A 25,940-nucleotide genomic window follows, 5' to 3' on the forward strand; every position below is an offset into this window, starting at 1 on the left:
ATCTCTTCTAATTGAGTTCAGGGCTTGGGTTCAATCTGTGACCCTTGGAGGAAATCCTGGGTAATTGTGGGTTTGTGTGGACATAGAAAAAAAAAAAAGTCTTCTTGTGTTTATCAAAATGTACAGGAAAGCTAAGCTCTATGAGGTTCTATGAATTCCGGAAGACTCTCTTGGATTGACAAGGTTTCCTAATGTCTCTAACATTAGTGAAAACTTATAGGAAAAATCACCCATGGTCATATTTATTCCTCACAACAAGCCTATGTTATGCCCATTTTACAGATAATGAAATGAAGGCTTAGAGAGGCTAAGCTACTTACCCAGAGATACACAGCTGAGTAACTGGAAGACACAGCTAAGTCCACAGCAGAAATTCTGACTCTAACGTACTCTCTCTTCCCTTCAACATACTGGCATTCTATCGGGATCATGCAGTGTGAAGGATCAACTTGTTAATCACAAGTCTGTGTTTTTGTGTTTTTTTTAAAATATATTTTATTGATTTTTTTACAGAGAGGAAGGGAGAAGGACAGAGAGTTAGAAACATCGATCAGCTGCCTCCTGCACACCCCCTACTGGGGATGTGCCTGCAACCAAGGTACATGCCCTTGACCAGAATCAAACCTGGGACCTTTGAGTCTGCAGGCCAATGCTCTATCCACTGAGCCAAACCGGTTAGGGCACAAGTCTGTTTTGTTTTGTTTTACAATCATCACTATCAAGGCTGAAGTGTGCTTCTTACTATCTCCAGCTCAAAACTGAAAGCAGACCAGAAGACTTTCCATATAGTCAGTGCTACAAAGCCTGAAAATTTTGGGCTACCTCTGGAATTTTTTTAAAGTAGTTCACATTTGACCACCAAATTTGTGAGTTTGAGATAAGAATCGAATCTCACAAAGTTCTCAAGTCTTTCATTTCAACTGATAAACAGTATAGTTCCAATCCAGGCTGAGCATTGTGATTTTCTGGTAATTTTCTGGTACCAGGCAGCAGTGGCCAAGGGCAAAGTGACTTTATTAATGCCTGACACACACACATACATACACACACATAAATGGGTCATGATCAGTATCCTGCTAATAGCTTATAAATTATTCCAAATAGTGATATGCACAGAATACCCTGAGTTCTTTCTTTACTGATAACTACTCAGTCTGGAGGCTTCAGGTAAGAGAATACACATTATTCTTGGAACTGTTTTTCTTTTGGCCCTTTTCCCTCTCACAGGAACATTCTGATCTTGGTGGCTGAAAGTTATCACTAAAAGACTCTTGTTTCTCACTTTTGCCTTCTGTACTAAATGAGGACAAAGAAATTTGAGTATAGACTGAGTTGAACTTTTCTACTTTAGAAGCTGACCTATCAGGGCAATGATAGTAACCTACTGACATTGGGGTCAGCTGTAATATAATGGAAATGTCTTCACAATTGTTGGGCATTCCTAGTAGTAAGACTCACAGGGAACCTAATTCAGTTATCTCCTTTTGGTCCTCTTCCAATTAGCGGGGAGGGTTCAGGCCAAGACTGAGAATCCGTACCTCTTGTCTTTCACAAATCCCCTCTATGTTCTCTCTGTTCCAGTTTGGACTTGGCTATCTCCCTTAAGAGTTATCATCTCCAACTTTGACAATTTAGCTTCTGACATTCAACCAACCTGGGAATTGTTGCTTTCACCATGTATCCAATTGTTCTCATCTACAAGTTCCAGCTCCATACCTCTTCAGCCATGAGATCCAGCCAAGCCACCTCACACACCACCCTCACTCCCAACATACTACTATTTGTAAGTCACTGCTTCATATTGATAGACCATGACAAGCCCTCTTGCATTCTAAGCTCCATGATGCAATGATTCTGAATTCTTTCTTTGTAACCCTGAAAATATGTGTAGGCATATTTAATAGCAGACATAATCTCCATGACCCATAGAAATCCAGGTTGATTTAAAAATGGAAGAGAAAGTTAAAGATGGGTAATGGAGTAACAGAGACTTGAGATCTTATAATTTTTTTTTTTATTTGCCAGTACTAATTTTAGCCTCCAAATTCTATTTTGACCCTCCTTCAAATTCCTATCCCCCCAAATCTCCACTCCATCATGTCTACAGACACGACAACCAATAGAGATGACTGCATTTTCTAAGGTAAATTCTTGCTTGAGAGGGTATTGACTTGCATACCAAATGTTGGGGAAATAATGTTAAAATAAGCTTAAAACACACTCAGTCTTACAGTTCATGATGTACTTGTTTTAAGCATGTTACTTATATTAACTCAGTTATCCTCACAACCATCACATGCTACACGCACTAGTAGTACCATTTCACGAATCCTACTCCCCCAATTTTACAATGTGGTAGATTTAGGTTGGTTGCAAATTCCTGCCACTCTTCCTGTTGGAAGTGAGGCTTATGCCTCCCTCCCTGAAAGTGAGAAATGTCTGCTTTGACCAAGAGAAATGGTAGGTGTGACAATGTGTCAGTTTCCAGGCTTAGGCTTTAAAAGTCCGTCAGTCTCTACTTCTTGTTCCTTAGAAAACTCTTTCTGGGAGCCATGAGCCTCCATGAAAGAAGTCCTGCTATCTGCTGGAGAGACCACATGGAGAGTCTTGGAGACTACAGGGAGAGGGACATGGACCCAGCTGAGTCCAATGCTTCCAGTTCACCACCAAGGCACAAAGGTATGTGCGTGATGTCTGACCCTCCAGACCAGAGTAGACACTGGGTAACTCCAGTTGACTCCATGTGGGGCAGAATAATTGCCTTGCTGAGTTCTGCCCAAATTCCTGGCCCACAAAATTGGGAGATCCAATGATGTAGTTATCATGTTAAGCCACTAAATTTAAGGGGAAGTTGGTTTCACAGCAATAGTTAACTAGAGCATATTTGACTTGCCCATGGTCACCTAGCTAATACCAAGAAAATCTAGGTTCTAAACCCAGGCAATTCTGACTCCAAATACATCCATTAATCATTCTGATATAGCCTTTCCACTGGAAAAAAATAAAATTGTCTCAAAGAACACTGATCATTTTGGAGGGAAAGTGATCCACAAGCCATGCCACTTTTAGTTGTTAGATGATTATAAGGTATGCAGTAAAGCCTATCTTGTTTTCTGATTTATTCAATAAATACATACTGAGCACTTTTTAAGTGCCAGACCTTACTTGAGAATTAGCACATAGCTACTTGCTTTCTCATTATATCCATGGTCCTAAACCATGGATACAATCTAAATAATAATAATAATAATAATAATAATTATTATTATTATTATTATTATTATTATTACTAGAGGCCCGAAACACAAAATTTGTGCATGACGGTGTGTGTCCCTCAGGCCAGCCTGCACCCTCTCCAATCTGGGACATCCCTCTCACAATCCAGGACTGCTGGCTCCCAACTGCTTGCCTGTCTGCCTTCCTGATTGCCCCTAACCGCTTCTGCCTGCTGGCCTAATCACCCCTAACCACTCCCCTGACAGCCTGATTGATGCCTAACTGCTCCCCTGCCAGCCTGTTTGCCCCTAACTGCCCTCCCCTACAGGTCTGGTCACCCCTAACTGCCCTCCCCTGCAGGCCTGGTCACTCCTAACTGCCTTCCCCTGCAGGCCTGGTCCCCGCCCCCAACTGCTCTCCCCTGCAGGCCTGGGTCCCCCGCAGCCCTTCCCTGCAGGCCCAGTCACCCCCAACTTCCCTCCTCTGCCAGCCTGGTCACCCCTAACTGCCCTCCCCTGCAGTCTTGATTGCCCCCAATTGCCCTCCCTTGCAGGCCTGGTCCCTCCCCACTGTCCTCCCCGGCTGGCCTGATCGTCCACACCTTCCCCCCCTTGCAGGCCATCTTGTGGTGGCCATCTTGTGTCCACATGGGGGCAGCCATCTTTGACCACATGGGGGCAGCCATCTTGTGTGTTGGAGTGATGGTTAATTTGCATATTACTCTTTTATTATATAGGACAGAGGCCTGGTGCATGGGTGGGGGCCAGCTGATTTTCCCTGAAGGGTGTCCTGGATCAGGTTGGGGTTTCCCTTGGGGCATGGGGTGGCCTGGGGGAGGGGCCTGTGGTGGTTTGCAGGCTGGCCACGCCCCCAGTGACCCAAGCAGAGACCCTGGTATCTGGGATTTATTTATCTTCTATAATTAAAACTTTGTAGCCTTGAGCGGAGCCAAGCCTCCTGCTTGCTCTGTGGCCACAGCCATTTTTGTTGGGATTTATTTATCTTCTATAATTGAAACTTTGTAGCCTTGAGTGGAGGCCTGGGCCAGCCAGGGTGTGTGGAAAGCTTGGCTTCCTCCATTGCCAGGGAAACCCAAGCCTCCTGCTCACTCTGTGGCTGCAGCCATCTTGGTTGGGTTAATTTGCATACTTGCTCCTGATTGGCTGGTGGGCTTGGCTTGTGGGTGTAGGGGAGTGATGGTTAATTTGCGTATTACTCTTTTATTAGATAGGATTATTATCAGTATTATTATTAATTATTCAGGGAGAACCTAGAGACGTACTTCTTAATATAGAATGAAGACCTGATGCTTGGGTACTTTAGCTCTTAGTAATTCCACAGAGTACATGAAATTCACAAGTAAGTCTGTAGCAAACAAGATTATCAGAAATATCAAAGCACCAGTTACTCCCAGGGGGCCATATCAACTCAAAAACTTTTGTTCACACTCACAGTAAAGAGCAGCACTGAAAGCACTTTCAGACTTCTTTTGAATGGAAATCAACACTCCCCAAGGCCTACTGGAAAGAAACTGTTCAATGATATCTTCCTAGCTTACGCTTTAAGAAGGAACCAGTGGAATTTTGAATAACCAGGTTTTTATACTTTCAAATTCACATCCTTATTCTATTTTCACTGTAAGAGCTTCATTTTAGGACAATCCTGCCCTATCGATGTTATCAAAGCAAAGGAGGACAGAACAGAGTATTGTTCAGAAAAATGAATGATGGATCTGACAAATATGAAATCCAGTTTTCCCCAATTTCTCTCTCCTTTCTAAAGTATTAAGTATTGCAGTCTGGGAATTGTTCCAAACCATGGATAATAATCCAAATGTTATTGGGTCACTAGTCCTGACATAGGTTTGATGTGGTCTATAGAATGTATTTGAGATCAAAATAGGCTTGCAGACAAGGCAAGCTATTGAGTTTTTACAGAGCCCAGGACAGAGTTCTTATGGCTCATTGGGAAGAATAAAAATATACAAAGCCATTGGCATAAGTTATTTCCTTTAGCAAGTCTTTCCAAAGACATGGGTCATTTTTATAGATCATCTCAGTCTAATCCAATTCTGCTCATCTCTTGGCTTTCCTTCAAGAGTATGCATTTACACACCCTTAGAAACAAAGAGCATCAACAGATTTATAACACATTTTATAGCCTTAGTGGAAGCAAAAGGAAAAACATGTAGATATAATCCAATTATGACTAGACTCAAAGGAAAAGAAACACACACTAGACAGGAGGCTATCGCACAACATCCAGCAGTCCGCATCTATTAAAATGAGAACAGGTTCTATGATGTTTAAGGTCATAATCCTTGGCAAGACTTCAGTCTTTTGTACTCTACACTTCCCCAGAAGCTCTGGCTCTCTCCGTGTGGAAAGACTACCCAATGTATTTCCACTTATGTATCTGCCACAAGAGGGAAAGCCAAAACCGATGATTACCATGGCTTAGTCCCTGAATCTGGTGTAACATTAAATCCTCTTGGGGGTCATGAAAATTGGGCCTTGCAAAAGACTATAGGACCAGCCATTGTGATAGAAAAAAAGCCATTTGCTCTTCTGCTTCTCACAGAGTTAGTGGAATGTATTCTGACAGAAACAAAACAAGTCTGCCAAGACCTGTGCAGACAGAACCATGCTTTCAACAACAATAAACAGATCTGCTTTTGAGCTATAGAGAGTCATAATAGAAATATATATTGCCTTTTATCTTCTTTTCAGTGAGTAGAGTGAAGTGTCAGAAGTTATTGCTTTAATATCAGAGAAAAAGCTATTTTTTGGAGCATGTGTATAGGTATGCATGAAACAGCCCGTGGGACTAGGACACTGCTAGGCTAACCAGGTTCTTGCAGCCTTTCAGAAACACATAAGATTGTCCTGATGATATCATCAGTATATACAGCTGCAAATCATGCATGTCAACTCATGGAAGAGCTGTTTGGATACTTTTGCTCAATTAAAAGGAAAAAGGAAGACAGCACATTTACCTCTACTTAACTCACATTAACTTAATTCAGAAGAATGGGAACACATAAGGGGCTTATGGATTACTGACTTTAAATTTACAATGCCTATTGAAGCTAAAAGAAGGGTGATGTCAAAGACTCAATTGAACTCCTGTATAATGTCTTAAAACTATGAAACTGAAAGGGAAGTACTGGTTTCTACTGAATTGTCTATAAATACTAACGAGGCTAGGGATAATTTCCCCACAAGCAGTTAGAATGTCTTATTTATGCCAGAACATTTAAGGCTAATAACTTGATTAACCTTCTATCCACTACTAACTAGATTTATGAAATGCCAAGGGAGTCAGCAAAGCATTAAGTTTTAGCTTGAGTGTAATTACTTTTAAGTGAAAAAAAAAAAAAAAAACACACCAAAAACATTAGCACATTATAAGGACTTCCTACATAGCTAAACTCAGACCTAATGTAATTAAGGTCTTGATCAAATATAAAGAAAACAAAATGGACAAAAATAATATGTAATTAATCAACACTGACTATCAAATACAGATTGTATGTCATAAGGATTAGTTGAACCTCTAGCTTCAGTTGCCCTTGATTTAATGCTAGCCATTGGCTTAAAAAATGAACAGTTCTTATTCCAACAAAGCCATCAGGAGGTTGTAAGGAAATTGCACTAGGATATAGTCTTTCCTACGATAACACATTTTACTTTCCCCCTTCCTTTTCCCTTTTTGCTATTGAAAAGAAAGGTAATAAAATAAGAGCAGGGAGTATTTCATACTGAAAGTGTTGTCTATGGCTCATTTTAAATAATAGCTTTACCATTTCAACAGTAAATATGATAGGCGTGATTACCCATGAGTGCATGCAAGACTTTGTAATTTCTTTAGCAATGGTTTTGTCTTTCTCTATTCCTCTTATTACTATGAGTATCTGTAGGCATCCTTCCTATAAACATAGTAATTCACATTCTCTCAATAAATAGCAGCACCAATCATAATAGCAATGTCTCAAAGATAAAAAATGCAAAACCAATTAATAATTGGAGAAAGCCTTACCTGAATGCTGGCTGTTGAGCGATTCTTGCGGGTTGTGGTAGTAGCCATTGTGGTGGTGGTTTCCATGACAGTGGTAGACATTTCTGGTGGCATGGCAGTCGTCTGTGTTCCCAAGATTGATGGGACTTCTCCCACCAGCCGGACACTTCCATTGATTTTAATATTTGGGTTGTTCTCAGCTGCCATGTTCAATACTTTCAAACCATCATAATAGAGCCCAGAGAGCTGGCCTTGGAAGAGGCGTCCTTTGTCCTTTCCACCAATGGCTATTTGCGCCTGGGTGTTGAAGATGGTTAACTGCCGGCCTAGTGGGTTGGGTGGAGGAAACATCATTATTCCCATACATTTTCTCTCTTTGCCTTGCCTGGTCTAAATGAACCAGGTATAAAAACAGGCTTCCTTGAGTAATTGAAGGAGAGAAAATTAGATAATAAAAATTCAATACAGATATTGGCAAGTAACATTTCATTATGTTTATCCCTTCCACTGTCTAGCTGAATATCCTAGGTATCTGAATAATTGAGTCTCTATTTCTTTATTGTGAGGGAGGAGAACCTTGGTTCAATAATGTATAGTGTTATAGTCTTCTCAGTTAAGTTCTTGTGGACAATGAAAAGAAACCCCTAAATCAGATGATGATAATAAAAAACCATTAATGCCTATTCTATTTTAAATGGGGAGTATGGGCATTAAAAAAAGTAACATAAAATTCCTTAAAATTATATCAAGATATATTAATGGATTAAAGGATATCAGTAGCTCAACTTACTTCAGGTTCCCATTTGGGGAACCAATTATGCTTCTGTGAATAGGAAACTCTCAGAATGAAATCATGACAGAATAGAGTTCAGAATAGTGTACCTCAACTTATCTTCCTCCAAAGTACTTCTAGATCTTTCCAAGAAAAACAACAATAACAAATAGCTTTTTAAGCCATGTCATTATTTCTCTAGATTATTTTCTTCTGCTTTTCTATACAGACAAGCGGGGTACTTACTAATGGAATGAAATATATTCTTTTTAAATTTTTCTCCACTTTAGTCAGTGATCAAACAACGCTCCACTCATTCCTAAATCTAACCCTCTGAAATATTTTAGCTGTAAATGACTGGAGACAATGGTGTTATTCTTGTCTGATTAATAAAGAGAGTATATTTTTAAAGACTGAGGTTTTTGCTCCACAATCTCTAATATGAACAAAGGCAAACTGTGATGTTTCAGTTTTTAACTCTACTACTGTCACATGGTCTTTAAGTATACACAATGGTTAGCTATTCTTTATTTTCTGGTGCATAATGTGGAATACCTTCTCAACATATAATAATGGAAAAAATGGAAGAGAAAGAGAAAGAAAAATATATCTGCTCAGAGGGAACTCATTATAAAAGAGTCAACTCCACTCATTGGGCAACTCTTCAGGGCATGTCAGTGAAGTATGATCTACTAGTAATACACCTTGGGAAGCTTTGAACACTGTAGGATGGGGAACTGGCCAGATAATTTTGTTATAGTGAAAAGGATCTGAACTCTATAAAGATATCTGGAGTATGGAGATGGAATCTGCTGGCCTTAATGATAACAAAATTGCCTAGAACCTTAGGGCGTAATAAAAATAGATATAATAGATTTCCATCACTTTCCCACCAATTCCTTCAGTGCCCTGTGCATATGCATCATTGCCTGTCTTTTGGCCTGTCATTTCTCACAAAGCACACAGCAAAGAGTTCAAAGCACAATAACAGTGGAGCTCATATATTTACTGTGTTTTTGTTTTTTGACAACAGCTTTTTCTGATAGCTTTAAGCTTACTAGAAAAGAAATGCCATGATGGGAGGGGAGAATAAATATGCCCGCAACCTCACATAGGCATTTGGGGCAGCTTAAATTAATACATAAGAACAAGCTGCATAATAGGAGATATCTAGTACTAAAATTCAGTATCTTAAATCAGATAGCCCCAATACCAAGTGATAACATCCATTCATACAACTGTTGTCCAACTATAATGTTTATTCATCTCCGTTTTTTCTATATAGTCCAGTACTGATGATCAGTAAATGGCTCTAACTCAGTGGTCGGCAAACTCATTAGTCAACAGAGCCAAATATCAATAGTACAACAATTGAAATTTCTTTTGAGAGCCAAATTTTTTAAACTTAAACTTCTTCTAACACCACTTCTTCAAAATAGACTTGCCCAGGCTGTGGTATTTTGTGGAAGAGCCACACTCAAGGAGCCAAAGAGCTGCATGTGGCTCGCGAGCCGCGATTTGCCGACCACTGCTCTAACTGATTATAGTTAGAACATTGTATTATTTCTAATATTCCTGAAAGTACTTCACATCTACAGTAGCCTTTATCTCTTTTCCTGGTGCTATTATCCTGCCAATGCTTAAAAAATAAAAAATAAATTTAAATGGTTAGAGAGAATTGAAATGCAAACCTGAATTACACTGGCTAGAAATGATGGATCTCTTTTATTCCAGTTGCCATTATTCAGGTCCATAAAGTGGCCTTTGTTTGTTCAAGACTGACCAAATCATAGAGAAAGGAGAGATATTTCCTGGGCTCTGAGATTAAGTCACTGCCCCACTTCTGGCTATCGCTGCTTTCTCAGAAAGAGCGAGCTAATCATTCTTAAGAATAAGACACTGGTTGGGTAAGACAGGGAAGAGGATGTCTGTGTTTCAATTTTACATCAGGCCACACAGGAAATATTTGAATTTTTGTTTGCTTCTCTGTTCCATGGCCTATTTCTGGGTAGATCTGCCTTTATTCTATTTTGAAATAGCCCTCCTTATCATGAATTAGGTGGTTAACAATAAACTGGCTGCTACTCAAGTAATAGTGGGATAATCTAAGTCTCCTGCCACCTCTTCCTCTGATCAATTTATCTCTCTCAGCAACGCAGGAGTAAGTGAATAAGCAAGAGACAGCCATGACCATCCTCTCCCTCTGAAGGATATGAGGACTGATGAGAAAGTTTCATCACATGCCCAAGATTTCTTGAAATCAATGCCAGTCTCATTATTGTCACTGATTATGATCAATCATGTTTTTTTTTGTGTGTGTGATCATTTTATCTATATGTATATCTCTAAATGAAAATTGTTCTATCACCAATTACATAAAAAAAAATTGGTTCTAACACCAGTACATAATTTACAGCAGGTTACTTTTTGTTTTTTTTGTTGTGGGTGCCCACTGTCTTGAAAGTCATTCATTATTGCCTCATTTGGACACCATGTTCACATATGGCTTAAATGAAATCTTTGCATGTTTCCAGCCAGTGTTGCACAAAGACTAATTAATTAAACCTCAGAACACCCTTGGGGAATAGGCAGTATTATTTATCCTCTCCTCTGATGGGAAATCTGAGCTATTCAGAGGTTAAGTGGATTGTCTAAGGTCAGGAAGTCAGTCGATAGTAAACAGAGCCAGAAAACAGACCAGGGAGTGCTGTGCCCCAGACCTCTTCCCCAGTGACAGAAGTCAATGTAAGGAGGCATTCCCAGGACTTCCTGATCCATCTGCCTAGTCATCCTTCTGTCTTTACCCTTTTATACTCATTTCCTCTACAAGTTTTTTTGCTATATATTTTCAATTTATTTTGAAGGAAAAGTTAGCTAGACAGAGGAAGGGGTAAAGCAACAGAATGAGTAGATATTACTCACCCAAATTACCAAAAAAGTGATTTGTTAAAATACTGTAGAGGAAAAAAGACCTTCCAGTTTGCAAATAATTTGTTTCAATAATACGTGCACATATATAAACATGTACATATTTGATGAAGCTATTAGAATGCCTCCCTCCATCCCACCTGAACCACCCCTGTCCCTGTCCCACCCCCTCCATTTGTTGTGTGTTTAAAAGCATCCTTTTATATGAAAACCAACTGATAACAATGCTATCGTGAGGAAAACTAAAAGCTTACTAATAACTTTATAATGGTTTATACAAATGAAAATGCCTGGCATGCTCTTAAACTTAGACTTCAAAAGGCAATGAAGTAAAACAAAATAGTATTAACATAAAATTGAAAGAAACAAAAAGTTCTCTCAGGCACATGAGACTCAGACATGCATCTAATTTTCATTTCCTTTTTAAAAAGTGAGGCAATCATCGTATTTAAATGTTAAAGGGACTTTAGGAGCTGGTGATTACTAGACAAAATTATTTGCTTTTTAGAGTTATTCTTAATTTATTTTTAATTAGACCACATACATTAAAACAGGGCAAACAATTAAAACTCAGTGAGAATTTTCTGTGTTTAAAGGTGCAAATGTTTCACCCTTTAAAACTGTAGTAGCTCTTTGATTTTTAAGTTATATACTAATATACCCAATTGCTTGTTATATATAACTCTATCAAATCTCTATGGATTTTAAAAATTCACTGAAGGTCTGGAGACCAGAAAAGCTTATACTGGCTCAGAAAGGAACAGAATAAGTAGCTTCTTAAAGATAGGAACTTTTCTTTATAGAGAGACAATGGTTTACATCCCAACCAATAGAAGCCACACAGAAAATTCTAACATGTGGTATAACCGCTGCCCTCTCTTATTAGCTATGTGGTGGTTTTCTTTGGCAAATCAGAAACTGCTGTTTTGCCTCTTATGACCCTTTCCTTTTCCAACTCATTGTCCTAACCACTTACACTTTTGTTGCATAATGTCCAATACAGGAAGTATCACACAACCAAAGTGTAAAATAGGTTTTGTTTTGTGTTTAGTTTCTGCAACGACTAGGACACAATTAATCTCTTATGAAACCCTTTTGCCTTTGTAAGGTTGCATCAAAAGGCAAAATTCATCTTCTCTTTCTTTTCTTTGTTTATAAACAGATGTTCAAAAAGAACACTCTTCTTCTTATAACACTTGTGTTTAAGCAGTTTAAGTTAGCAGAATCTATGATTTTTTTTTGTTTTTTGTTTTGTTTGTTTGTTAGACAGTAAAGCCGAAACAGCCTCAAGATGGAAGTTTAAAAAGCACTTTTGAAATTTCTTTAGAAAGCTTTGGTATAAGAGGCTATTTAAAATAAATTAACAAATAATGTCATGCAGTGGTTAAGTTGCCATAATACATTTCTTTTTTAGAGGTTCCTGGAATTTTTTGTTGTTGTTTGTTTGTGGCTGTCACACTGATAGCAAACGAGATGTTAGTCCCTTTAACTGTATTTTAATGACAATGTATTATAGCATGATTTATCAACATATGGCAGGTGGAAGCTGACACAAATTATAATGAAAATTAAAACAGTCATTTATGCAGCAGGCGATTATCATTTAAGGAACATTTATTTGCAGGCTTTAAAAATGCGGGTTTAGAATCAAATGAATTTAAAATTAAAGTTTTAACGATGGTTACCTTTTTCCTGCAGCCACTCCTCTACGGGCCGGTTATATTTGAAGGGGATTTTCGGTTTTACCATTTGGAAGCGTTCATTATCAGTGTTGCCTTTAAAGTTTAAAAAACAGCTTAAAGAACAATCTGAAAAGTCAATAAGTCATGAAAAAACATCCTATTTTTGTTTGTTTGTTTTATGAAGTTTTTAGAGCTAGATATCAATTTATCTTTAGTAGAGGTGGAGTTGAAATCACTCTGTCCCTTGTGACAGGTTTGACATTAGGTTAGTCTTAGCTATGCAGTGCTCCATCGGGTGTTGGGCACATGGCATGGGATGGGAATCAGTAAGAGATGTGGCCATTTATAAAGATGGGTTTTACCTTCACTCTTTTCCATCTCATCCCAGCTGCATCTTAATTGGGCCAATGGAGGTAGGAGATATCCCTGAACTGTGAGAACTTAACCTTCCTGATTGGCTTTATAATGTGGGAGGGGACATCAGTCATGCATGCTTAATCCTCCCTCTACTGTATCCCACTAGAAGCATGGTCCGTGTATTCCTTATTCTACTCTCAAGTGTCAGTAGCTGCTCTACCTTCTGGCACAGGGAAGCCAAAAAGGCCATTTAAGTCTTGATGTCCAAGGGAGACTCCTTATTCCATAAAGGAGGCCTGGCATCCCATCAGCTATGTTAAATAGTGTCTTACAGATGGCTCTTACTGTCTCTACTCCCTTGCCTGTATTTGTCTATATCTTTAAATAAAACAGCTATGCATATAATGAGATAGCCTCTAGAGACTTTTAAGCGCCTATGCTTTATTACTACTAATAGATGCAGGCTTTATATGTTTATCTTCCTCTTTCTTATCTTCCTATGAGAGGTGCTTCCTGAACAAGCAACCATTCCTAAAGCCTGTTAGGGACACTTCTCCCAAGCATGAAATATCTAATCAGTTTCAAACCTCAGACATAATGCATTTAACTGCTGGCATGCACCCTTCTTCATTTCATAACTGTTACCACCCCTGGATGGTTTCTATCCTTAGAACAGAATTGGAGAGTGGTGTTGTGAAAATATACCCCTAATGCAGTGGTCGGCAAACCGCGGCTCGCGAGTCACATGCAGCTCGTGAGCCGCGGTTTGCCGCTCTGTTGACTAATGAGTTTGCCGACCACTGCCCTAATGAATATGCTTCAAATCACCAAATAATAAAACTATGCTTTGGGGACTATCTCATCAACCAACCTCACAGTTATCAAGCAGAAACTAGTGAGTTATACTTCATTACTTTGGACCCACAGCCCTATATTAGAACTTGGAGAATCCCATTCTAAATTACCAACATTAAAAACAAAATCAACATCTTAAAACAGGTGGCTTGGAAACCATTTACAAAAAATTTCTAAAAGCCAGAAAGAATATTAGAATTAAATATATCATCAGGCCATGTGCACAAAAGCTTGCCATGGCACTTCAGTCTCAGGGCCATCTCCATATAAAGGTTATTACTGGCAGGTTTCGCATGTGAGGAAACACATGCCTGCCTTTCATGATGGGTAGGACGAGAAAGAGTGGTAGGGCAGGAAAGAGTGGCAGTGTTTGAACAAGGTCCCCATTCATTTCTCCTTTGAATAAATTATTCTATGAAGCTGACTTATTATTCTATAAAAGAGCAACAATAAAATTTGCATATTGTTAAAAGCTGTGAAAGATGGAAGGTCATTTGGAAAATCAAGTTGGTTTAAATTGCCACATTAACATTGTTCTTAGACTCTTTTCATTTTCTTGTTGGTTTTTATAAAAGAGGCAACTATGGATCTGTTTCCAGCCTACATTATGGGACCCTCACTGGCTGGCATAAAGCATAATATATTGACATATCAAAGGATAAAGGGCACTGAATGGAAAGAACAATCAATAATATTGGATTGAAGTGTTATTTTAAAAATTTATTCAAAGGATATTTTCACAAAAAAGGGATAGATGCTACAGGAAAAAAAGAAAAGAAAATGAAAGGCAATTTAATCTCTTTGTTTAATTAAGACTATGGTAAAGGAAGTTAGTTGTATCTGTTAATACAGCTATTGATTAGCGATAGGTCATTATGAGGATCCTTCTTTGTAGATCTGGGTACTCAGCAGTCTATTAATATAAAATAAAGTTGGGTACATTCTCACATGTCTTCACAGAAAAAGAGCACTTTTTTCAAAGTAGAATATATATCTATAACTTTTAATCCTACCCTAAAGTAGACAAATATCATCCAAGGCGTGTCATCCATCTTCTAAGCTTTGACCCCTCTCAAGTTTTAGTCATGACAACAGTATACTGAGAAATGGAAAATGGGTCATGTCAGATCCACCTGGAATATATTCCATTACTTTAGGTTTTCTATAATTGTCATTGCTGGCCCCAACATTAAATATATTAATGGCCTTTACTCACTGTGCAATGGATTAGTGAAGTTAATAGCAAATCAACACTAAATATTCTTAGTAACATGCAGGGAAAATCTTAAGTGACCAAAGTTCCCAAATTATCAGAGTTCTACATGCAACAAATTAGTGAATTAAGAAGCTGCATTGATTACTTCCTCCAAATACCTAGGGCTCTTGGGATCCTAAGCATCCCTTCCTCTCCCCCCATTCTCTTTTAAACATACAGCTTCATAGGAAATCATTTTGGAACATGGTGTAGGCTAGAAAAAGGGGAAACTATGTTGGACAATCAATATGTGATATGTTGGGAGGACGGCATAGCCACAGTTCAACATTACACTCTTCAAAAAGTGAGAGAGTCATTCTTCTCCACCTCAGCTTTAAAGACATTTAGAAAAGAGTTTTAAGTTCTCCACACCAGATTAATGGTATCAGTCATTAAGGATAGTGATGTTGCATACTGTTAAAAGCTGTGAAAGATGGAAGGTCATTTGGAAAACCAAATTGGTTTAAATTGCCACATTAACATTATTCTTAGTCTCTTTTCATGTTCTTGTTGGTTTTTATTTTAATTTATCTCAAACATTAGAGAGAACTGTTTTAGAAACATGTGCATAAGAATGAGTTCATTTGCCCGAGCCCCATTTGCTAGACTGATTGAAGAGCAAAAAACCTTCTAAATATAAGAATTCATACATAGGGACTACTCTGAAAACTGAGAAAGCCTCATCAAATTCATATACATTCATATTAAATCCTTAATAACAGTCATTTGTACATTTCAAATAGAAACCAGTATGGAAATTTAAACAAAGAGTGAAATAAATTCTCCAACAGAAAGTGATGCTATCCTTAAGAAAGGATGGTCTTGTGAATAGTAATGTCATAATGTCATTAAGAAGAAGCAAGTGTGTATTACTAATTAGACCCCAAAAATGTAATGAGTTCATTTCTCAACCACACAGAAACCTTTAAGTTGCTCAAAGAGATCTTCAAATAGATAGTTCTTAAATTACTTATGTGGATCTGACATTCACCTACATGGAACTGAGTTTTAGAAAAAATATTAGTCACATTTTATTTTTCTTAAAATAAATGTGTATATCACCATTCAATTTTGATCAGATATTGATATCTTTATGCCTCCTATGGTGACTTGCAATTGTACTATTGATTCTATTATTTAAATATCAACTCCCAGAGACACATACAACATGCACTGTTAAATTATAAAATTGTGAAGAGCATACTACTCTGAGGTAAGATTATTAAGACCCAACTGGTTCATACACATACCTCCCACAATTATAGAGAAATATTTCATGTTTTCTACACTTGGGTGAGCCCATTTGGGATAAAAGAAAAAGAGAACAGAAGAAGATAAGACAAAGAAATCAAGTGATTCTTGAATAGTTCTTAATACATCAGTCTCTATTTATGGTACCAAAAGAAAATTTGAAATATGTTGAGAGTCCCAAAGGAAAATATCTTTAGTTGAAGAACTAAGAGAGGAAAAACTATTTTCTTCTTTTTTTTAAAAAAAAAAGACTGATTTTTATATATAGAGAGAAACATCAATTTGTTTTTTTCCCATTTATTTATGTATTCATTGTTTGATTTTTGTATGTGCCCTGACCAGGGATTGAATCCCCAACCTTGGTATATTAGGAAGACACTCTAACCAACTAAACTACCCAGCTAGGGCTCAGAAAAAAACTCCTGTATAGCACAGCAAATAACTTTTACAGCACCATTTTTGCACTCTACTTGTCCAAACATAGATTCTATTCATTAGACATTATACTAATTTCTTAAAACCATAATCAATACAGCATAGAAGCTAAAGACCATGGGCTTTGGAGACAAACTTGGCTTTAAGTTCTAACTTTATTATTTACTAACTATGTGATCTTATACAATCACTTAGCCTCACTTTCCCTATTCCTAATTCACCATAGAATTTGTTATAGGATAATAAGTAGAGCATATGCAAAACCTGAGATATGAAAAACATTCAATTTATTTAAACTATTATCATTGATATGATTTAACTCTTTCCTAATGAGATAAATAAAGTACATTGGTTCCATGGTGCACTTCCACTCTCAGAACTTTACCAGGCCTCCATTAGAAGGAAGGATCACTGTATTCCATTTGGTCCCATAAAGTTGTCATCCAAAGATCAACTGATCACAGAAATGAAACATCCTAAATATTTCCTAAATCTCTTAGGTGTTTCCTTTTGTATTTCTGTAGCTTCTAAAATATAGTCAGCTAACCCTGTTTCCAAAACAAAGTGAGTTTCTAAGCCCAATTGAAAGTAAAAGAGCAATTTAAGCATTGAGAAATGTGATTTCTAGGTCCAGCCACAGGTAATGATGATATACCACTGCTAAGTTGAGGAAGCGTGGCTTAAAGGTTTGGGCAATTTGCACTAGGCTGGCAGAAAATGCTTTCTTGCAGGTAGACTACTAATACCATCTGAAATACTGTCAAGCACATGGCCAGGCTAAAAGAAATATAGTAACAACATTCATCTGTGCAAAATTAATGCCAGAGGTATTTCTGTATTTTGTTGTGAGTCCTGGAATAAAAGAAGGAAAAGTTTTCTGTATTGTTTGGTTGACATAAAAAAAAGAGAGTATGGGTCTAATGAACAGTCAAAGAATAAATATTACATATTGGAGCCAGAGGCAAAAGAAAATCGATGTGGGTAGGTTTAAGTAGTAGGGATTTTCAGAGGTTCTTACTATGTCTCTCTCCCCAAAGAACACTTTGTGAGTTTTAAAGCAAATCTAAGATGCTAAAGGAAAGATACTGGGAAAACTCTCTGAGCTCAGCTCTGGTCTTGTTCCCAATATTAACTGAGACAAACACTCTTAGAGTCAGAAAGGGGGGTATTATGCTACCCACAGGGCATCTGAAATGTTTGGGCCTATGTAAGTGATGGATGGACCTCAACAAAAACCTAATATCTTATATTTATAAAGTTTCTTTAGACCAAGGAGTTCAAAATGCAATTATAAACATCATTTCACTAATCCTCACAACACACGTTTGGGGTTGAAGAAGAAAAAAACAAACCTATTTATATGTTGTGAGCCTTGATCCTTTAGTGTGCCAAGGTAAATAAATTAATCTCTTGGAGGAGAAAACTGATCAGCTGGGGGAAGTAAATTAATAGAACCAGAGTACAAGGGCATTATTAAGTGGGAATCATCTTCTCCAGACTCAATTAAGTAGTCCCATGAGCCAGGGAGAACCACATCTCTGAAGTGAGGAGATATTTGCCCCTGGGAAGCAGTGTGGATCATCCAGGCATACCCAGACTTAGCTGATGGAGCTCACTGCTTCATGTCTTCTGCATATGTTCAGAAATATAAAATATACATGGACAGACATACAGATGTGGGTGAAAGTAAGTTTCAGTAGTGAGTATGCCAAACACAGCATTTATTATGTATTACTAGAGGCCTGGTGCACAAAATTTGTGTATGGGGGTATGTGTCCCTCAGTCCAGCCTGCACCCTCTCCAATCTGGGACCCCTCAAGGGATGTCCGACTGCCTGTTTAGGTCACTGGGATCAGGCCTAAATGGGCAGTCAGACATCCCTCTCACAATACAGGATTGCTGGCTCCCAACCGCTTGCTTGCCTGCCTGCCTGCCTGATTGCCCCTAACTGCTTCTGCCTGGCAGCCTAATCATCCCCTAACCACTCCCCTGCCAGCCTGATCGACACCTAACTGCTCCCCTGCTGGCCCGGTCACCCCTAACTGCCCTCCCCTGCTGGCCTGGTCGCCCCCAACTGCCCTCCTCTGCTGGCCCGGTCACTCTTAACTTCCCTCCCTTGCCAGCCTGGTCACCCCTAACTGCCCTCTCCTGCCATCCCGATTGCCCCTAACTGCCCTCCCCTGGCAGCGTGGTCACCCCTAACAGTCCTCCCCTGCCAGCCCAGTCACCCCTAACTGTTCTCCCCTGCAGGCCTGGCTGCCTCCAACTGCCCTCCTCTGCTGGCCCGGTCACCTCCCAACTACCCTCCCCTGCAGGCCTGATTGCCTCCAACTGCCCTCCCTTGCAGGCCTGGCCCCTCCTAACTGCCCTCCCCTGCTGGCCATCTTGTGGTAGCCATTTTGTGTCCACATGGGGGCGGCCAGCTTTGACCACATGGAGGTGGCCATCTTGTGTATTGGAGTAATGATCAATTTGCATATTACCTCTTTATTATATAGGATTATTTATTAACTAGAGGCCCGGTGTATGAAATTCATGCACAGGTCAGGGGGGGGGTGTCCTTTAATCCGGCCTGCACTCTCTCCAATCTGGGACCCCTTGGGGGATGTTCAACTGCCTCTCACAATCCAGGACCACTGGCTCCTAACTGCTCACTTGCCTGCCTGATCACCCCTAACCACCTGTGCTTGCCTGATTGCCCATAACCACCTGTGCTTGCCTGATTGCCCATAACCACCTCTGCCTGCCTGCCTGATTGCCCCTAACTGCTCCCCTGCTGGCCTGATCACCCCTAACCACCTCTGCCTTGCCCTGCACCCAGGACCCAGGATTTCCTCCTCCAGCCAGTTGCAAGCACCTGGGACCTGGGCTTCCCTCCCTCTGGTCAGCCGCAGGCACCCAGGACCTGGGCCAGCTTCGCCCGGGCTGGCTGCAGCCGCAGGGGACCTTGGGCGGGCAGCTTTGCCCAGGCCATAGCCGCAAGTGCCCAGGACCCTAGGGTGGGTGGCTTGTACCTCTCCCGGGCCGCAGCCCCAGCCACTGGCATCCGAGACTACAGGGTGGGCAGCTTGTCCCTCTCCCGGGCTGCAGTCTGGCTGGTCCTCATTCCTCTCTCATGAGCTCATTTGTGCCTGGCTGGTCCCCATGCCTCTCTTGAAAGTTCAGTTGTGCCTGGCTGGTCCCCATTCCTCTCTTGAAAGCTCATTTGTGTCCAGCTGGTCCCCAATCCTCTCTCCCCAGTGGTGAGTGTCTGAGCAGTTGAGTGTCAGGGCCCAAGGGTGCAAGGGCGCAATGACCATTTGCATATTAGCTCTTTATTATATATGATTATTATATTACTTATTTGTATTACAACTGTAAACCTATTTTGCTCACTCCTGTGTTATCATGTCCTTCCTATATCAAAATCATAGTATCAATTTACCAAGCAATGCTGGCTCCAACACAAGTGTAAAGAGCATTGGCTGTGAAGTCAGACAGACATTAGGTGTGTTCTTATCTTAGACATTTACCAGCTCTGTGCACTTGGAAATTTACTTAATCCCGATGCCTCAGTTTCTTCATTTGTTCAAAAAAAGAGATGATGATAATAATGTCTATATTGCCAGATTTTATCTAAATTAAATGTTATAATCCAGTCAAGGACTTAGCTTGGGAAGTAGCAAGAGACTGGGAATGGGGAGTCTTTGGTTTATTTTAATTCTCAGGATCTTTCCCTAACACATGTCTAAGGTTCCAACATGGAAGATCTTTGTCCCAATCAACAGCAAAGATGAATGAGTGTATGGTTGGAAGGGTGGGGAGGATCCCAGCCTGGAGAACCCTCCAGAACCCTTCCAGTCTTGATGTTTCCATTGAATTCTGGTTGCTGCCTATGTTCTCTTACTTATATGCCTTTTTGCATTCAGTCTTCATGTTTGAATACCAAGTGGACTAGGGGATGAGAATTGGAACCATGCTAGAGATGTAATCCAGGTGCTCTATGTACAGCTAACCACATGTTCATGTCCCTATTCCTGGACCTTTGTCAAGACTGGCTGAAGTGAGTTCATATGCAAACAAGTTAACATTCAACTTTTCTTTCATATTCCAAATCTAAATCAAATTGCCATATCTGTTGAAGCGTTACTACACTAAAGACCATGAGCCCTAATGCAACAATTAGAACATAAATCACCAATCCCTGTCCTTTCCTTGTATTTTGAAGCTATTCTCCACTCTCTTCCTAAAGCTCATTGCTCTTGAAGTTTCTCCTCACTTATCCTCATCCATCAAGGATACTTTCACTTCTAGAAAGATTTAAAAATCAAAGGTCCAGGTGACTACAATATCTTTATTTTCTTTCATAGTTTAAGAGAATGTTTCCATATAATATCTAATGGGTATCTTCAGTATGATAGTTCTATCTAGCATCTGTTAAGAGCCACCTTAAATAATGACAGGCTATAAAGTAACACTACATAAACTGACTACAGATTTTGCTTTCCTTCTTCAAATGTTGCCACTGTTTTCCTTCTATAATTATTTCAAAATATGCCTAGTCAATTTCTCTGTCTGGATTTGTCTAGTTCCTTTCTGGTAAATAGGTTATGTATATCTATCTTGGTGTGTCTAAAGCTTTAGCTTCTTAATGTATATAAAATGAGGATTATACTGACTGAAAAAATAGGGTTGTGAGATTTAACTGAGAAGTAAAAGTATGTAAAGCAGTTTGCACAGTGTTTGGGACAAAATAAATGTTCAATTTATTATGTTATGACAATACCAAATTCAGAAGGATTAAACTTTAAAAGAAGGCACACTTAATAAGAATTACTTCACTACACATTTTTTTAGTGTCAAATCTTTTTAAATGTCCCTTTCAACATAGAGCCTTAATGTTCAGTCTCCAGCATTTTGACATATGATCCCTCTAAGATTCCCCCAGTACCCTTCTTATCACTGACTTCCTCCTTGTTGCAAAAGCCGCAGTATTATTTGGGAGCTCACTTTTCCCTGTGACCCATGCATTCCTGTATGCCCACCCTTTGTGTGATCTCCTGTTTCTCTTCAGTTTTTTAAATATTTTTATTGATTTCAGAGAGGAAGGAAGAAAGAGCGATAGAAACATCAATGATGAGAGAGAATCATTGGTCGGCTGTCTCCTGTTCGCTCCACACTGGGGATTGAGCCCACAACCTGAGGATGTGTCCTGACTGGGAATTGAATCCTGACCTCCTAGTTTATAAGTCATGATGCTCAACCACTGAGCCACATCTGGCTGGGCTCTCATCAGTCTTGTTGGTCACTTTCATTTATCCCTAGCTAGCTTGCTCCATTCCCCATTCCTCTTTCCTCTCATTCTTCTCATGCAGAGGATATCCAACTCAACATAATGCCAATAGCTATTTAAAAAAATTTGTTCATTCAAACAAATATATGTAGTGTCTCTATACAGTTCAGAGGAGAGGTAGGAGGTTTGGGAGGGCAATTTTCAATGAACAAAAATAGAAACATTTTAATCCTCATGAATAGGAAAGTTACCCCAATATCAACATCTCTGATGCCATAATAAACTATATTAATTATGCTATAGTAATCCTTCTGTTTAGATGTTATGGCACCTCTGCTCTTTATAAATTATGGGTCATTTAGATTGAACCTCATGCCTACAAATGATTATATTATTCGCAGAGGATCTAAAATAAAAAATAAAAATCACTGTACCATGTCCCACCCACCCTTGACCTAGTTAATACACTGGATTTTGCAACCAGTTGTATAAATAACTATGTCACAGCAGAGTTACATAGTCACATATTGAGCTTATTTCCAACTAAAATTTAAGATAGTTTCAATTAAATTATTTCCCAGAAAGTTTGGGCCATGTTGCATTCATGCAATACACTTTATGAACTTCAAAGCAGGCCTTTAATTACATCTTATTAAATTTATTCTTTTTTGTTTCATAACAGCATTGTAACTTGATAAGAAAATGCTTAACTCGAGGTCTTTTGCTTTTTGTAGAAGATATCATTCTTGGCTTTGTGTCATCTGAAAATGTGATAAGCATATCTTTTGTGAATTCATTCCAGACTCTGAAAAAATTTACAGAATAGGAGGATTATGTGGCAGCTTAAAAAAAGTTAACACATTCTTTGAAACTCCTCTCTGTAAGTGTGATTATCCAACATTGAGTGTGCACTGCACTTAGTGACTCAATTCTAAAGAACAGGAAAAGGTGGAAGTGACGTATGTGATTTTAGAGACTAGATCAAAAAAGGCCCTGTGACTTCCTCTCCTCCTCTCCCCTCTCCACTCCTCTCTCTCTCTCTCTCTCTCTCTCTCTCTCTCTCTCTCTCTCTCATCAACTCTCTGGGGAACTAGTGTTACATCATAAGGACACTTAAGGAGCCCTATGGAAAGACCCACATGCCAAAGAACTGAGACTACCTAGATGAGTCTTGACATGATGAAAGCCCAAGTTGATATTGTGATTTCAACTCATCAGACACCTTGATACAAAACTACTCAACTAAGCTTTTCCAAAACCCTGAGATAATATGTGTTTGTTGCTTTACGCCACTAAGGTTGGGGTGACTTACACAGTGATCGATATAGAGTCACTACAGAGCTTCACCTGGTGTTTCCTTCCAATCAAATGCAGACACCTCCCTAAGATGCTTGTTATAGCTCTCCTTTTATTACACTTTTCAGAAAAATAAAGAGATACTACATTTATAATATTTGCATTTGTCCTAATGCTACCTAACGGGAATTTAGACTTTTTTAGTAAGACATGTTGATGAGCCCATGTTAGTCTTTAGCCATTGTCAGAATCTTTGGTAAATTTGATTGTTTAACATTTTAATTTTTAATTACAGCTTATGTTCAATATCATTTTGTATTAGTTTCAGGTGGTTAAATGTATACCTACGTATCTGTCAAATGAAATACTCAAATGAAATATAAACACATTTTATATATCAGTCCCAATTTTAAGAGATCCATCCTTTTCACAATATAAAATTTAGGGCAATTTCCAAGCTACTTTTCTATTCTGACTGACTCTCATCATTATTATTTCTGAGTGAACATTAACAGGGGTTTGGAGTTCAAATTCCTTAAGCATCCTGGGAAGTTATTCATCTAATACCAGAGACTTGAGCTCCTTTAAAAAACTCGATGACCATTTCCCCGCCCTGGACTGAAAGTCCCTATTTATTTTGTTGGAACCGGATTTTACAGTCTAAAGGAAATCCACCTTGCTAGATAACCTATTGGTGACAGATGAAGATGTGGGGTTAGAGGGAGGGGTGAGATGAGTGAGAATTCCAGATAACACTGAGGTCTTTCTTTGGCAAATGTTTTTTATAATTGAAAAGCAATTTATGAGAGTAGAGTTCATTGGAACTTACAGTTTATATTTTCAAAGAAGTCTACAATTTTAAGGTTGAGGTGACGTCAAACATCATGCAAGAAACATATTTTTACATTTTTATCAAACTTCTACTTAGAACATCATTAGAAGTAAGACTCAGCATATGTAAGCATCAGTGTAGATCATAAAGACCATCAATTCCCACCCAAAAAATAAAGAACTTTCGACACTCCTACTTGTTTGGTTATGTGACATATCCAAAGATTTTCAAAAAGAATGGGCCAGTTGGCAGCATGGGTCACTTGGTGCAAGATGCAAAGGTCAGGTTCCCACAACTGCAATGTGGTGCAGTAATCAATATTTTTCCAGTGAAGAAACAATCTCAGGAATGCAACCCTTTTAGCATATCTTGAATTCATACAATGCCTCTTGAATTCTACTTGACAAATTAATTCAAATTGATTTGTTTGTGAGAACTGCAATATGTCCTCAAAGTTGGCTACAAACAAAGAAAAATGATAACAAGGTATTGAGCTCAGAGAAAATGTAGGCCAGCATGGGGCTGTTTTTATAATCTGGCTTTGTTGTTGTTTGTCTGTCTTAAAGAAGAGAAATAAAAGGGAGAACATCCTATATAATAAAAGACTAATATGCAAATTGACTGAACAGAGGAATAACCAGTCACTATGAAGCACACTGTTCACCAGGGGGTAGATGCTCAACACAGGAGCTGCCCCCTGGTGGTCAGTGTGCTCCCACAGGGGGAGCACTGCTCAGCCAGAAGCCAGCTCACAGCTGGTGAGCACAGAGGCTATGGCAGGAACCTCTCCTGCCTCCACGGCAGCACTAAGAATGTCTGACTGCCGGCTTAGGCCTGCTCCCCATGGGGATTCGGACATCCCCCAAGGGCTCCCAGACTGCAAGAGGGCACAGGCCAGGCTGAGGGACCCCCCAGTGCATGAATTTTCATGCACCGGGCCTCTAGTAGTCTATAAAATAAAACATTTTATAAATAGCATCAATGCATCTCAAATACCCCAAAACAAAGGCAGATAAAGTATTTGAAAGCATCAGGAATAATTTTTTAAATTTAAATTTAATTTTTAAAAAAATAATTAACTCAACTTAAGGCAAAATAATAAGATATGCTTAGAAAAAAAATGAAAATAAAAAGATGCCTGTGTAATATGGCAGAAAGAGCCAAGATTTATTCTAAAATGTCATATCAGAAAGAAAAAAAATCCTCAATGAAAATCACTAGCTTTCAACTTCAGCCTGAGGCCTAAATTTAGGTTTGAGAGGAAGAAAATTTAAGAGGGAAACAGAATCATAGCAGCCAGAGCCTTTCCCAAGTTCTCTGCCAATGTGTAAAATTGCAAAATAGCTCTTCTCCATTCTGAATCCCATGCCCCTTTGCAACAGGATGTTGTCACTTTTCCTATCACAGGTTAAGTCTGTTTTTCTACCCCTTGATTCTGGGTTGGCTCTGAGACTTACTGTGTTTGGCACAGTGAGTATTAGCAAATGAGATGTGAGCAGAGGTCTGAACAGCCCTTGTGTGGTGCTGAAGCCAGTGACTGCCCCATGAAGAAGGTCAGGCTAGGCTCCAGGAAGATTAGAGACCACAGGAAGAGTAACCCCAGCCATCCAAACCAGCTCAGCCAGCTCAACTGAAGTCCCAGGCATGTGAACATCAGATTATCCAGCTCCATCTGAGCCAGGCTGGAACAGAAAAATACACCCACATGATGCATGGACATATGAGTTAATAAATAACAAAGTTTTGGAGTGCTTTGTTATACATCCCATATT

General features: G+C 39.1%; 1 protein-coding gene across 21 annotated transcripts in view; it reads right to left on the bottom strand.

Annotated features, from left to right (window-relative positions):
* NRXN3 (neurexin 3) overlaps window positions 1-25,940 on the bottom strand; it is a 1,534,305-nt gene that overhangs the window by 144,600 nt on the left and 1,363,765 nt on the right. For all 21 annotated transcript variants that reach the window (XR_013959175.1, XR_013959176.1, XM_080644122.1 and 18 more), the window contains 2 exons: window positions 12,619-12,708; window positions 7,255-7,559 (listed from right to left, as the gene is read on the bottom strand). Coding sequence is in view for 19 of the 21 variants with exons in the window: in XM_080644122.1 (XP_080500248.1) it covers window positions 7,255-7,559; window positions 12,619-12,708 (395 nt within the window). In the remaining 2 variants the exon portion in view is untranslated. The remainder of the gene's footprint in view (window positions 1-7,254; window positions 7,560-12,618; window positions 12,709-25,940) is intronic.

This window comes from Plecotus auritus (assembly GCF_963455305.1).
Source record: "Plecotus auritus genome assembly, chromosome: 1".
Taxonomy (NCBI): Eukaryota; Metazoa; Chordata; class Mammalia; order Chiroptera; family Vespertilionidae; genus Plecotus; species Plecotus auritus.